Below are 15,753 nucleotides of genomic sequence, written 5' to 3'. Positions count from 1 at the left end.
TCTTATTAACATTGTGTCTACGTTGTTATATAATGACAGGGTCCATGATTGGACTCCTGATTGGAGATCAACATACAGTATGTTGACATATATATGTCATTGATTGGCTGCATTGAAATAATGTGTCAGTCAGATGCATATGAAAATCGCATTCATTTCTATAGCAACAGCTGGCTTCTGGCATGTTTTATTTTAAAATCTTCATTGGTCCAATTAATTTTTAATAAGAAAATAAAGTTACGTAGCATCCTAAAGAATTAACATGACAGTAGACAAGAGTAGTCTATATTTATTAACTAAGATGGACAATTGTGTGAAATAGATATTCATTAATGAATTAATTATATCTAATTTAGAGTATAATATATGATACATCTGCAAGTGATAGTATGTAGCAAAAATAAGGATGTTTAAACATTTTTTGTCAGATCTTGGTTATGCACAAAAATAAATAAGTTTTCTGCATTTTCTGTCATGTATGACTATTGTGCATCTAGTTACATACGTAATATGTTAAATGTGGTATCCTAATTAAAAAAAAAAAAAAAAAAAAAAAATCCACAAATTTTGGGATGTTACTAGTGAAAAATCAATCAATTTGATGGCAAGAAAAAAAAATTGAAATCCATGGTGGTACTGATTAGAGGAGTGTAATCTTATGGCTTCTTTTGTCAGTGTCTTTGTGCTGTCAATCATGTTGCAATTACCTTATATGAAAGTAATTAATCTGTGTAATAAACATAACATATACTGTAAACCTGTTAATCATGTTTGTGGGCCTTTACCACATGCTTGATAAGTGAGTAATATTTACAGTGTCATGTGATGTTAGGTTTAGTGGTTGGTTAAATCAGCATGCATATATATATAAAGCCCCCTTACAAAAAAAACGATACCAAAATTCCAGTAATTGGTAGCAATACTAGTGAAATTTAATTATTCTCAATATATTTTTTTATACCAAAGATAAAAATGCCTTTGAACACACTCTGTAATTACTTTTACATACTTTTAATTATGAAAATACTATTTAAAGAAATGAAACATTTGCACTTCTCCCATACATGACTTCCCCCAAATGTCTATATGAATGTAATTTCCATTCAATTTTGTCAACACTTTTGATTCAGTCAACATTTTAAGTGTAGAGAGGGTAGGGTACCTTTACAATATGTAAGTATCTGCTGTGCTACTGTGACTATTTCTACGGTAATAAGGGAAGACTCATTGTTAGTATTTTCAGTTTTATCTCCTGAAAGACATACCCTCTATAGAAGTGGTAGTCAAATCCCAACTATCTCCCAAGATATGTCAACAGAACTTCCTGAAAAGGCTGAATCTTTGTCCGCTCTCAGAGAGCATGAATGTGCTGGTTTCTTGTATATATTTTCAGAATATATTACTGTTTAAACAACCCATTTTATAAAGCCGAACTGGCATGTAGTGTAATGCCTGTGTCAAACCTGGATAAAATACTGAATAAATTTACCTTTGCTTCCTTTGTATACCTCCCACTGTTGGACAAATCTCTATTCCATGTATTCTTACCAATGTCACTATTAAGGTATCTTTGCCAAATAACTCTAAGGTTTTCACAGTTCTTTTAATCAATCCTTATACACCTTTGTTAAAATTAGATGCCTTCTAAAGAGGCCTTGGTAGTTTGCATAACTTGTCTAAAACACTCTTTTCCTGCCCAGTGCATGATGTTATTATAAGAAAAAGGCCCATCAGTACTAAAGTCCTTTTAAGCCACAATGCCCAGTTTCTTCAGTTTGATGGAGAGTTTGTCTTTTAATCAGCTGAGTTATCAATGCTTTTTTTATTGCTTTTTCAGTCTGGTCTGCTTTTGATTTATTTCCTCTCCATGCTAGTTGACTCATGTACTCTGATGCTTTGATAAATAAATGTGTGTGGGCACTTTGGCAAAAGGAGTTTAATGTGTAAAAGTGTATACTACAGACAACAGATCATTTGATGAATGGGAATGCTCAAGATGCTTAAGACACAGCCAATTGTCTTACAGAATTCACAATCATGCAAGAGTGATGCTAATGAAATCATATCAAATGTGCCATATGTGGCTGGGCCATTCTAACTGAAATCAGTGGATTTGCTGTTCCAGCTCAAGTTTGTAGAAGCCCTAATTTATTTCTGTCTTTCTATAGGCATTGTTCTCGGCTGTGATGTCTGCTAAGGCCATTTCTGAGCAGACAGGAAAAGAGTTCCTGTATAAATACATCTGCACCACAGCAGCCATGCAAAACCGTTTCTGCTGCGCCACCGTCACTGCAGACACTGACTGGGACCGCCTTACGCAGGACCATCCATGGCTGCTAACAGAAGTGAGTATATGTCTTGGTTTTCTGATCCATAATACTGCATTGTCAGTGTAATATATTTGTCTATCGCTTCATGCAGAGGCTGGTTGTGAAGCCAGATCAGCTGATCAAACGCAGGGGGAAGCTGGGATTGGTGGCAGTTGACCTGAACCTTGAGGGTGTCCAGGAATGGCTGAAATCTAATCTGATGACAGAAATCACAGTAGGCCTTTTAAAAAGTTTATGTTTCTATCTACTTGGAGTAACTGTAATTTGCCATTCAAGTTTATCAATTATGTAATTTCACTATACCCCTAGCTTTTATATTACAAGCAAGTAACTAACAGTTTACCAAAATTCCACTGTAACTACAAAACACTGAAACATGCTTTAAACAAATGTGATCTGACTTTTACTGGCAGACATTTATATAGATTTAATCTATGCAGCAGAGCCACTTTGCAGGTAAAATGAAATAAATAGTTCTTTACATGAAAACTTGACACTGAAAACAAAATTGAGATCATGAAATAATTAAAAAACAACAACTGTGAATCACGCAATAACCTTGATCAGAGTTTCAGAGATTCTCTATAATCATCAAAAACCTTTTTGATGTCATTACTTTGCTGTCATGTTGCCAGTGTGGTGGGAGGAGCAAACGACAGACACAGTGGATGTGGCGTTAGTCCTCAGAGAGGCTTTTATTAACAGAAAATAACATAAAACAAGGAAGAAAATTTTCCAAACGAGAAGGGTGTTCAAAATAAAAAGGGGATCTGGTGTCCTCATCGTGCTGTGGGGTTCGTGAAGTAGGGGCAGTGTTTGGAAAGGAAGGGTCCAGGTAAGGGGTGGAGTCTGGTGGCCTCACGCGCTCCTCCCTCGGGTCCGAGGCGCGAAGGGGCAGCGTCTTCATCTAGCGGCTTCGTCCTCCTTGGCCCATAGCGCGTCCAGGAGACTATAAACGGCCCGACAGCCGTCTCACGGGTGCGGTACTCGTCCGGCATGCGGGTCTGGCAGCTAGTCACTTCAGCGGCACAGATATCCCTCAGCGCTCCCTTCCTGGACCCATGAGGACACCATCGTGCATGCATGGGGAAGAAACTGGTCTCTCAAGAAGAGGCGCACTCTGGCTTTAAACAGCGGCGGTGATGAGGCTCCATTCGATTCAGGTGTGCCTCATCACACGCTGCCAGCCCTGACTATTTCAACGCCCCTCCTCTTTCATGCACCCACTCTTGTTGGGAGCCTGGCGAAGGGCGGCGATTAAGAGATGCTGATATTTAGGGGGGAAGCAGCCAATCACACCAGCCAATCTCCAACTGTATCAATACATCTTCCCTTTCCTATGAACACAAGAACACACAGTAATATTGGACAACTTAATCCAGATATTTTAATGCGCTAACACCAGTGCTTTTGTTACTAGGAATTTAAATTTTTAAAAAAACTATGTGATGACATGATTCTAAGGGCTTGTTGCATTTCTGCTTAGGTGGTATAAATTTTAACTTCATGAAACCTGTCTGATTTAATAAAAAATAGTTAAATATACTTTAAAGTTTATATAAAAAACTATTTGACATTTGATGGAATGTGTTGTTTTTTTTCCTGTTCCTCAGATTGGGAAGGCAAAAGGGATCTTAAAGAACTTCCTCATTGAGCCGTTTGTGCCTCACTTACAGGTATTACAAATTCAGTTCAATTTTATCTTTATCAGTATGTTTTTGAGGGTCATTACACACTGTCCCTTCATTTATATTTTTGGTAACACTTTACAGTACGGTTCATTAGTTAACATTAGTTAACCACTTTAGTTAACATGAACTAAGAATGAACAATACTTATACAGCATTTATTAATCTTAGCTAATGTTAATTTCAACATTTACTAATGCACAACTAAAATCAATAGTTGTGCTTGTTAAAATTATTAAACTCCCCGTGAATTAACATGAACTAACAATGAAAAACTAAATAACAATAAACTAACATTAACAAAGATTAAAAAAATACTGTAATGTATTGTTCATTGTTTGTTCATGTTAGTTAATACATTAACTAACATTAATTAATGGAACCTTATTGTAAATTGTTACCATATTTTTAAATACACTACCTGGCCCCCCAAAAGTCAGATTTTAGAAAAAAAATTTCCAGTGATTAATATGTTGCCCTTTCGATTCTGCCACTCTACATCTCTATGGGAATTACCCTTTTCTCCAAATACTACTGAAGCTTTATTGAATCACGCCAGTGAAACTGGCCAATGGTGTTCAAGCGCACAAAATATGAAGGGCCCCCCACTGTATATAAAGCAGCGCTTGTACGTCATCCATTCAGAATAATTTTCTTCAGCCAACCTTCTACAAGAAATAAGCAGCCTATCAACAAGACTACTCACCGTGATCTACACGCTGTAGCGGACGCGTCTTCTCTTCCCCTGCTGTGACCGGTGAGCTTCGGAAACAAGGATGACTCGTGATTGCCTCTCCTGCGCAGAGCCAATCGAACTCTCTGATGGGTCGTGCCCACGCAAAAGCGGCGCTTAGGGGGTCCAACTGCCCCCACTGCGGAGATATGAGCCTCCGGACTCTTAAGCTCTGTGTAGCCATCGTCCAAGGCGATGAACAAGCCCTGCTGTGCTCTTCCTCTGCAGCCTCTTTTGAGCCTAGGAGGAAAGTGCTGTGAGCTTCTGATGCGGATCTGTCAGGGTCAGGTGATGAGCCCACACTGGCTCAGTGCCCACATGCTCCTCAGACCTCTGCTGCAGATCCCCTTCCAATGTGCTTAATGACTGCTGTTTTCCGCCCCTCCCCCATCGCTCAAGATGTGGCGCAAACCTTCCTGCGCGTTCCTGCTGCTCTCCTCAGCGCAGCATGCGGGAAGGCTGCAGCTTCTGCTGCTGTTATGCGCAAACATGAGCCGGCGGTGAGACCAAGACAGCCTTGGCCGAAGCGCCGTCAGGGCCGGAGACCCCGCCCTGACAGAGACGGCAGGCCACCGGCACAGGAATCAAAGCCGTGTTCCTGATGCTGTCTCTCGGAGGAGGAAATCTGCATCCCGCACCAAAGACGAGCTACTGTCTGCTACACGCTTCAGTTCTTCCACAGGCCGCCCCGTTTCAATGGTGTGTTAATGTCCACTGTACGGGAGCGAAAAGCCTCAGTTTTTACGAGAGGAAATACACAACCTCCTCACAAAACGCGCTGTAGAAACAGTGCCCCTAACAGACCACGAGAGCGGCTCCCACAGTCGCTATTTTCTGGTACCAAAGAAAGATGGTGGACTCCGCCCAATCTTGGACCTGAGACCCCTGAATTGCGCGCCTTCGAAGCACTCCTTCAAAATGATTACGCTGAGACAAAACCTCTCACACATCAGACTGAGAGATTGGTTTATATCTGTGGATTTAAAGAAATCACATTCACTTCAACATTACATTTTTTCACATTCAGGTAGCCCCTTGCCACAGGCATTTCTTGAGATTTGCATTCGAGGGGGTAGCGTACCAATTCACGGTCCTACCCTTCGGTTTATCCCTGGCCCCTTGTACGTTTACGAAATGCATGGATGCCGCTATCTCTCCTCTGAAGCAGAGCGGAATGCACATCCTGAACTATCTCGACGATTGGCTGGTCTTAGCCAAATCAGAGAGCGCGCTACTAAGCAACAAGCTCAGACTCTTCGCTCATCTTCAGAGCTTTTAGGGCTGACTGAATATGCAAAAGAACATTCTGATACTGAGCCAGAATGTCTCCTTTTTAGGAGTGGAGCTGAATTCAATCAATATGCGAGTGTGTCAGAAACTGAGAAATTGTGGCACATAAACTGTCATGTTCTCATCAGGATGGACATCATGACAGTGGTAGCGTCTATAAATCACCAAGGGGGCATGAGCTCGTGTCTGCTACTGCGGCTGGCGAGAGACCTTCTTCTGTGGGCAGATCGACACATCTCCATCCGGCCAGTACATGTCCCCAGACACCTGAATCACGGCGTGGATTAACTGTTGATGGCCGGGGTAATCCACAGAGAGTGGAAATTACACCCTTTTAAAGTCAAAACGATTTGGTGTGTATATGGCAGGGCGGAGGTGGATCTCTTCGCATCAGTGAAGAACGCTCGCAGCTGGCCAAAAGTAAGCAAGTATGCTTTTCCTTCAGTAAAACTTCTGCCTCTTGTGCTTTGCATAATCAGAGAGGAAAGTAAATCTGTTCTGTAAGTGCAGAACAGACCTGAACTATCCCACTGAAGAGAGACCTCCTTTCTCAAGCACAGTTAACGATATAGCGTCCAAATCCAGAGTCATTCTTCATGTCTGGCCGCTCGATGGGGCTCGCCTGTAACAGATGCACTTCCTCAGCATATTGAACACTATGTCTGAGGCTAAGGCCCCATTTACACTGCATGGTTCAAGTGACCCAATTCCGATTTTTTCCTCTCATGTGGCACAGATCGGATATGACCGGTGAACGTGTAAGCAGGAAAAAACCGCATGGATTCCGATTTTCTCAGATCGGATTCAGGCCTCATTCATATGTGGTAATAAATCGGATATGAATCGGATACGTGCATTTGCGTGTGCCATGTAAGCAGACAAATCGGATATTCCCCAGTAAATGCGAGTCGTACGTCTTAAAAAAGTGACGTCAACTCAGGTGGACACCACCAACTGAGATCACATGACTTATTATAGGCGTGATAGAGGACGAAGGGTACACACAGTGGAGCAATGCGGAGGTTTCATGTCTTTTAAGTCTTTGGGGCAAAGAGACAGTGCAGGCAAAAATGCAGGGTTGTTACAGAAATAAATCCGTGTTTGAAGACATTTCACGAGATATGGGGAGGCACGGTTTAAGCGCCTTTTTTCTCCGCCGTACTAGACCAATGTTTTGCTGATTTTTTTTTTTTTGTTGACTTTTCAATATATTATGGAAAGCAAAACACTGTATAATTTTATTTGCATCTGCATCCATTGTATTTCGTGCTGTTTTTACTTCCTTTTCCCGAGTCAGAACGTCTACGTTTGGTAGTTTCAGGAGTGTATAGTGTAAATGCAAAAATCGGATACGGGTCACTTTTAAAAGATAATGTAAGCGGGTCGTCAAAAAAAATCGGATATAGTCAGAAAATCGGATTTGGGCATCAAGACCTGCAGTGTAAATGCAGCCTAAGTCTCCTTCCACTAGACGTCTTTACGCACATAAATGGAGAGTTTTCACAAATTGGTGGGGGTTGCAGGGCGAATACCCATTCAACTACCCAGTACAAAAAATTCTTTCCTTCCTTCAAGAGCCAAAAAAAAAGACCCGTTCGAGCCCATACAATCAGCGAGCTTGCGTGCCCTCTCTCGCAAGACAGTGCTCCTGCTCGCGCTGGCCTCTGTTAAGCGAGCTGGGGACCTGCAGGCACTGTCAATTGACAACTCGAGTTCGGGACAGGTGATTGCAGACTCCATTTAAAGCCTAGGAAGGGTTATGTGCCTAAAGTGCTTTCGACTCCATTTAAAACGCAGGTCATAACACTATCTGCTTTCCGTCGCGAAACACTGGCCGGGCCGGAACCGCTTAATACACTTTTGCTGTGCCCTGTACATGTGGTGCGCATTTATACCGAGCGCTCAATACAGTTCAGGCTCTTGGAGCAGCTAGTTGTATGTATGCTTTAGAGGGCGCACAAAAGGCCTGCCTGTGTCCAAGCAAAGGCTGTCAAACTGAATCATCAACGCAATTGCTTTGGCTTATGGCTCTTAAGTGCGTGAAATGTCCTATAGGGGTTCTGGCCCACTTAACCCGTGGACTCGCGTGGGCCTGGGCAAGTGGCATATCTATTCAGTACATTTGCATGGCGGCAGGCTGGTCATCACCCAGCACTTTCACAAGGATTTATAACCTAGATGTGTCGTTTCTTGCCTCACACGTGCTGCCTACTCAGCCTCAGTTATGATCTGAGCTGCTTGCCTCAGTGGTTTCTACTAGGTTGTATACACCCCTGTATTGATGTACCACTAATTCAATGCTGTCCCTCTCAGCTGATCACATTGTTATGATGTTGTTCATGATGTCTTTTAGGACATGATCACCATCATACATCATACAGTAGGTAGACATCCAAAACGTCACTTCTACCGCCGCTCGTACCGCCGCCGCGGCGTCTGCAAAGTGCATTTGCAGCTTTTGACCGCTGAGTGGCGCTTTAATCACAAGTTTTCAAACAAGCGCATCAAAGCACATTTTCGCAAATAGACGTCAGTTTTGCCTCGCTGATGTGTTACATTTGACGGCTGCAGTCAGGGAAAATGAAAGAAAAAAACACTATAGTTAAAAATATTTAATATTCACAGATGTAAGTTTGGTAATTATGAAGTTATGTGCATTTCTTAGAACGAATTCAAGCAGGATAAATGTCAAGCCTGTGCCTGAGCCTGTGCTTATATTTTCTCTAAGCTACACAGTATTACACCATATTTTAGATTTGACACATTTAATAGGTGCGCAGTATTATTTATATAATATGAATTATGTGTTATATTATTCAAAAGAAATTGTGGTTTACTTTGCATCAGAGCATTAAAAGTGGTAGCCTATTTTAGTGAGCTAGGCTACATGGATTTATATGCAAAATGTCAATATTCTCATATATTAGGCCTATATTTTTTAATTTATATTTTAAAATTCCTTTAATAAAACAACATGCATTTTTGTTATTCGTTAACTGTCCTTTATTTTGACAGACAACTTCTTGGGAAAATATATTTGTCTGTAAGAAATTGTTGCTAGTTTTATAAATTATTTTCTTTATTTTAGTAAAACGTGAGGCACTGTATAATTTCGTTCCCATTATTTAGGCCTGATTAAAACAAGAAACGAATAAATTAAACCTGCACGATTTAGCTAAATCATTGAAATTCTAAAGAATGGACGGATTAATAAAACGTCCTCACGATTAAACTCAAGTTCTCTCATTATAATCACCAAACTGCAAATGATGTAAATAAAAAAGAGCTTCATTAATAGACAACTTCAGTGATTTTAAAGGGAGCCGCCGTTACTTGCTTACATAGAATTTAAGTAAAAAAAAAAAATTGCAGCCGCATTTAAATGCAGGTGTGTAAAATGTCTGCGTGCAAGATGTGCGCGGCGCGAGTGATGCTGAGTGCATGCGCAGCATTTATTCTTATTTGTTTTATCTTCACTACAAATCTTGTTTGGTTTTATTTTGGATAATTGCATGTAAAAAAATAATTTACGTTGTAATGCATATGCAAAATGTGAATAACTATTCATATTTAAGTGTTTGTGCGAAAGTTATTAATGCGCATGCAGGACAGGGAGGCGCCCTCTAGAACACTTGAATTTTTTCCTGATAATGAATTAACTTAAAATTGTGGTGTCTCACATACATGAGAAATATATCTACAGAAAGCTTGAAATGTCTTTTAAACGAATCAATTCAAAACGAAAGCATTATGTAATCTGTGAAGGTTGTATGTCTCTTTAAAGGCGCGTTCATGTGGAGAGAGGCAGCACTGTGAATTTCATCTTGCAGCCGACAAGAAAACATTTGTTTATTAATAAATAATTAAAAATGTCCCCTTTTTTACAATTATTGGGCTACTTCTGCCTGTGCTTTGGGGCAAACTTAATGCATGTGCTTGAGCGCGAAATATATTAAGGCTCATTATGGATTATAGATGTAAATGTAATATAATCCTGCGATTAGCTGAATAATGACAAATGAACGACTAGTAACTAGACTAGAAAAATCTTACATGGGAGGCAGACCTATTAAATAGCCTCTAGACATCTCTGTTAAAGTTTTTAAAGCATTTTATACGCGTTTGCATAAATTCTTCTTTCAGAAGTAATGGAGAGATGCCTTAACACTGATTTTTCCTCTGAAACACAAAAACGAAAATTGAAATAAAATTGATATTTTTTTTTGAGAATGGCCAACCCTTCTCTGCAGATATTGTTGCTTCTGGTTTGTGCATTGTAAATAGGCTAAAATAATAATAATAATAATAATAATAATTAATTAATAATAATAATAATGTCTCCAAAAAGTTTTTTTGTCATGTCTGTAACGCATGTGTATTCCCAAATCTAAAAAAGCCTATAAAACATCATAGACGGATCATACTGATGTCTGGACTGGTCTGGATGTCGTTTGCGAATTTATTTATTTATTTTAATTGAGTTAAGGCATCTTCCTCTGAAGTTATAATAACTAATAAACTATATTGCGCTATACATTAGTCAACATTTGAAGTGGATCAAAACCTTTCTTCAAAGTTGCCCTAAAACCAAAATGACGAGTCCTATCTAAACCTGTTCTGCAAGTTTGATACCCTCATAAGACACTGTCCATATGAAAGACCAAGAGATTCACACCTTTATCTCGACCCCCAAAAGCTATGCAGAACTACCCCAACCCCCTCCAGCTGAACTGAATTCGGTCTGTTTTTTAGCTGTGAGGAACGGTGTGTTCTCATGTTACTGGGTTGAAACATGCCTGCACTCACAGCAGCCTTACTCTTTTTATTCATTATTTTCCCGCAGCCCATATTATTGTTTTCACAAGACCATAATAATAACAAATTATCAATTGATAATTAATCACTATTTTACGAAAATCATTGTTATTTGTGAACGTAGCGTTTGCGGAAGGCTTTAAGACCAAGCGGAGTCCTCCATCAGCTGCTCCCGCTTCACAGCGCGCGGGACTCGCGCAAACTGCGCCCAGCTTCAAAGTCCACAAATTTTGATTTAACTAAATCAGTTTGAGCGAATACAACTTACTGATCATGAGCCCAACATTTAGCAAGACAGAAAAACATTCAGTCTACCTGAAGAAAGATGTATTTCATCGAAGTTAATGCTGTTAATTAAATAGAGAGTTAAAGAGAGAGCGAGAGAGAGAGAGAGAGAGAGAGAGAGAGAGAGAGAGAGAGAGAGAAAAAAAAACGTATTGGCTATTCCTAAACTTGGAGCTCATTATTGAAGTACAAATCCAAACACCAGAAGCAAACTCTCAGTGTTCTTTCATTGAAAAGTATGCATTTTGTTTATTCACGGGCTATATGGTTGAAATAATATTTTAGTTCAAAACTTTAAGTGCCATTGTTTAAAAAAATGCTTTATTGGCTAACGCAGCGGTTCTCAACCCGCGGCCCGTCACGAATTCAAATGCGGCCCACCATGCTGAACACAATTAAAAAAAAATAACTTTCAGTTTTACAATTCATTTTAGTTTTTACATTCATTTAAAAATGTACTAAAAAAATATAAGCTATAGCCTAATGTTTATATGTAAAATTCTTTTGTTTTTCATATATTATTTTCAGACATGAGCAGACCTACGTTCCGCATTTTATGAACACATACAAGCGCGCACTTTGGCAGAATTCAATTCAAATAGTCATCAACAGCCATTCGTTCGGTAAAATTGAGCATCAGAATTGACAAATTTGTTTTTAAGGGAGTAAAAAGAAGTGTGGAAATGCCAGCAAATGAACACATACAAACAAGAATAGTCACAGTATCAGCAGTGAAGGAGAGTGCTGGATTTTCGGTTTGCGCCGTAACTCACTTGAAGCAGTTCAGGCAAATAGAAACACCCATACTACGCAGCAATCATCCTTAATTGCAGAAATGTGGCAAAACATCTCCTGGAGAGAACCTCATATTATTAAATTCGAAAGTGCTTTCCATATTTGGATCAACATAGGCTACATTTGTGAACGCACATTTTCTGCAATGTCGCGAGTCAAGTCATGCTCCCGTGCGCGTCTTACAGACCGCAACTTACAATCGCAACTTCATTGTGCTGGTACTCCTTTCGAGCCGAATTTCACAAAATTGGTCAGCTCCCGACAGCATCAGGTGTTTTATTTATGGGGAGTAGAATTATTAATTTATTTCAATGAATGTAATCGATTAAATATCATAATATTTAGGCTATAATATTATAAATCAGGTTGGTTTGTATTGATGACGTTATATGTAAATGATATGCGTGCGGCCCGCGAGACTTGCACTCGCACCATAGTGCGGCCCGTTGGAAAAAAAAGGTTGAGAACCACTGGGCTAACGTTTCATAGCCCTTCAGTTGTTATGCTTTAAACATCCCATAACATTTGTAATTTCACAGTATTTTCACCTCCTAAATCACTAACCTTTAAAGTCACAATTCTATAATGGTCAAATTTACTCAGGCCGATGGCACTTTTAATTACATTGTTTTTTTTAATTTATTTTTTATTTTTTTATTTTTTTAGAATAAATGTAGCTTACATAAATAGGTGAAGCAAAACAAATATGAATAATATTTGGATCGTCCCTTATTTTTTCCCTTATTTTCTTAAAGAATAAACACTTATTTTCTACAAGAATAAACATGATAACATATTATTAATTCATATAAATAATTTAAGCAATTAAAACCTGATAACATATTATCAATTCATAGAAATAATTTAAGCATTTAAAACCTTTTTTAAAAAACTTGAACTTCAATACTATTAAACTGACTTTAAAATCTCAAGGAGTTTAGTTAAAAAGGGTAAAATGTCACAGTGCATGTTAAATAGCCTAAATTAACTTGTGTTAACAATATAATTAGAACTAACAATATAATTCGATTTTTTTTTTAAATGAACAATTCCTGTATAAAATGGGACAGCAACATTTATATCAAACATTTTAAAATCGTCCACAGCTGAGCAACGCGCGAGGCAGGTTGAGCGTGAATGTGCTGCACAAAGTCATTTTCAGATGCAATGAAAATTAAAAAAAAAATAAAAAACCCTGGATAGCCTAGATTAGGCCCAGACTCTGTTCCTAAGTATATAATAATTATAATTACCCCACAGTAACAAATTTTAACCGATTAATATCTATTACCTAATACCTATTTTCGTTTGCTGCATGTTATTTTATTTATTTATTTATTTATTTTTTAAAACAGGCTAAAAAATAAATTAAGTTTGTTAAAAAAAAATATATAAGTATATATATAAGAATATATAAGTCATGTATAAGTTGCATTTTATTACATTCAGAAATAATAACGGCTGGCCTAATAATGTTATAATGTGCCAACAGGATATTTTTAGTTCTCTTCACTTAACAACAAATCCTTTAAATTTAACAAATTTATCAGAACAGAACAATAATTACAAATATATAATTCTAATGGATAAATAAAATTGCAGTATATAATAATATAGGCTTAGCTATAAACAAACAAAAAAAAATAAATGAATAATAATATAACGCGAACCATAAGGTAAGGTTGGGCTCTCATTCGGGAGAAATCCAAACGTTTCCATATTCGTGATGTTGCCTATTTCAAGCTTAACTATTATTCATTAGGAAAAATAGGCTTTGTAGTTCACGCGTGTTTCAGTATCGACGGGGAAAAAATTAAAAATCATAATTAACAAAAATATGCCAAAGTGGACCGCTGCTCGCGCCGAATGGTACGGTGAACGGCTACTGTTTCCAATGAATGTGCGCGACGCACCAGCGCGATCAAACAGCTGAAACAGAAAATACAAATGTTTTGCTCACACAGTAAAGGCATAATTCAAAAATGCAAAGTGTTAGCAGTTTGAAAAGAAACTGAATGAATCATAATTATTGCTAAATGCTGGACCGTTCTCATTTCGATCTGCAAATGCAACCTGAAGGATTTTTTTTTTTTAAACCAAGAATGAACCGAAATGAAAACATTTAGCTTTTTATCCGTATATATAGGCCTTATATTTAATGACTGTTTAATAACAATAGCAAGCATAAGATCCTTTGTGTAAAGGTCTTCTTTTAATTTTTGATGAGTAGACTGTAGCCTAAGACTATCCTACATTTTGAAATTAACTCACTGTACATTTTTAATGTTTTTTTAAAGATGGTACAATGTTATAACATAATGTTATTGTTGTTTTACCTCCTCCTTTTATCTCATTTTACAATTACATTCAGTTCGCAATCCGTCCATTTGCGCCACCTGGTGGTAGTTTCGCGAAGGATTTTAACACTTGACTGACTTGAAGTTAACGCCGCGGCCCTGCGGCGGCGGTACGCGCGGCGGTATTACCCAATTTGGTTGTCTACCATCTGTACTACTTATTTGAGCACCGGTAAGGCCGTTGCATCATAGCACATAATTTCATTGAAATTAAACAAACTTTAACTAATCTATATGTGATGGCGCCAGAGACGCCACTATTTTACATTTGTTTCACCGGCATCAACATTGGTTTACCGCACCCCCCTTGACTCATGGTTTCGACTAGGTCCTGTAGACCTGAGCTGTATTTAATAAGAGCCCCAATATCATTGCCGCTCTCATTACAGTTCCGTATGTGAAACTTGACGTACTTAGTTGAGCCAGGCTCCATCGCTGTGACACGGCGGGATTTTATACGTTCCCATAGCAATGTAGAGTGACCAAATTGAAAGGTAACGTTTTCGGTTACTCACGTAACCTCGGAAACCTGAGATGAGGGAACGAGACATTGCTCTTATTGCTGTGTCACCAACCTCAGGATCTTAGAATACCAAGTGCTTCAGTCAAGATTCTGAATGGATGACATATAGAGTGGGCCCCCCCTCATATTTTGCACGCTTGAATGCCATTTGCCAGTTTCACTGACGTGATTCAATAAGGCTTCAGTAGTATTTGGAGAATTCCCATAGCATTAGTATTTGGTAATTCCCATAGCAATGTCTCGTTCCCTCATCTCAGGGAACCGAGGTTACGTGAGTAACCAAGAGCGTTCTGGCATGTTATATGTTTGGCAACAATTCTTTTAACCCTAACTTGTGCAGTGTGTAGCTTTTTATTTATTACGCAATCATGTCAGAAATAGGGGTGAATATATATATTCTAATATATATTATATAAAATGTTCTATCTGCAGTAATTATTTGGAAAATAAAAACACTATTCAGATTTCACTAAAATGTTGCTTTGCTGGCCGTAAATGCAGTAAATCCCTGATAAATCCTGAGCATGCTAACATTGTCAAGTGAAACTGAGTTATCACTAAAATGAGGAATCATATGGAATACAAGCACTGGAATGTCATGACCAGTCGAATGAAGAAAAACAGTGGCACATTACTGCATTCACAGATGTACCCCAACTCCAACTCATTTTCTCTGCAGCCAGTTTTTTTGTTACTAGACTAAGGACGTATATCCACTAGAGTTTTTTCTCGAGGCAAGCACAGTTAATCAATAGTTTTCAATGGGAGCGCCACATTTTTTAAGACGTCAGCAGCTCAACAAAGCGCTAATAAATGTTCACCTTTGGGCAAAACGCACTGCTCATCACTGTCAGTTTTCAGTCAGCTGTCCAGTCACAGTCACCCTCCTCGGGGGGGGCAAATACCGCACCGACCAACTGTCACATCCTACTTGTAC

The 15,753-nt window shown here is 38.7% G+C and overlaps 1 protein-coding gene across 2 annotated transcripts in view; it reads left to right on the top strand.

Moving 5' to 3' along the window:
• The window catches only part of aclyb (ATP citrate lyase b), a 69,650-nt gene that overhangs the window by 1,234 nt on the left and 52,663 nt on the right, over positions 1-15,753 (top strand). For both annotated transcript variants that reach the window (XM_042767383.1, XM_042767384.1), the window contains exons 2-4: positions 2,169-2,345; positions 2,422-2,544; positions 3,944-4,006. In XM_042767383.1, the coding sequence (XP_042623317.1) occupies positions 2,187-2,345; positions 2,422-2,544; positions 3,944-4,006 (345 nt within the window). In that variant the 5' untranslated portion in view covers positions 2,169-2,186. The remainder of the gene's footprint in view (positions 1-2,168; positions 2,346-2,421; positions 2,545-3,943; positions 4,007-15,753) is intronic.

Source organism: Cyprinus carpio, chromosome A12 (genome assembly GCF_018340385.1).
Source record: "Cyprinus carpio isolate SPL01 chromosome A12, ASM1834038v1, whole genome shotgun sequence".
In the NCBI taxonomy this organism is placed as follows: Eukaryota; Metazoa; Chordata; class Actinopteri; order Cypriniformes; family Cyprinidae; genus Cyprinus; species Cyprinus carpio.
Note: the sequence above shows the minus strand (reverse complement) of the source record. Positions and strands in the feature narration are given on the sequence as shown.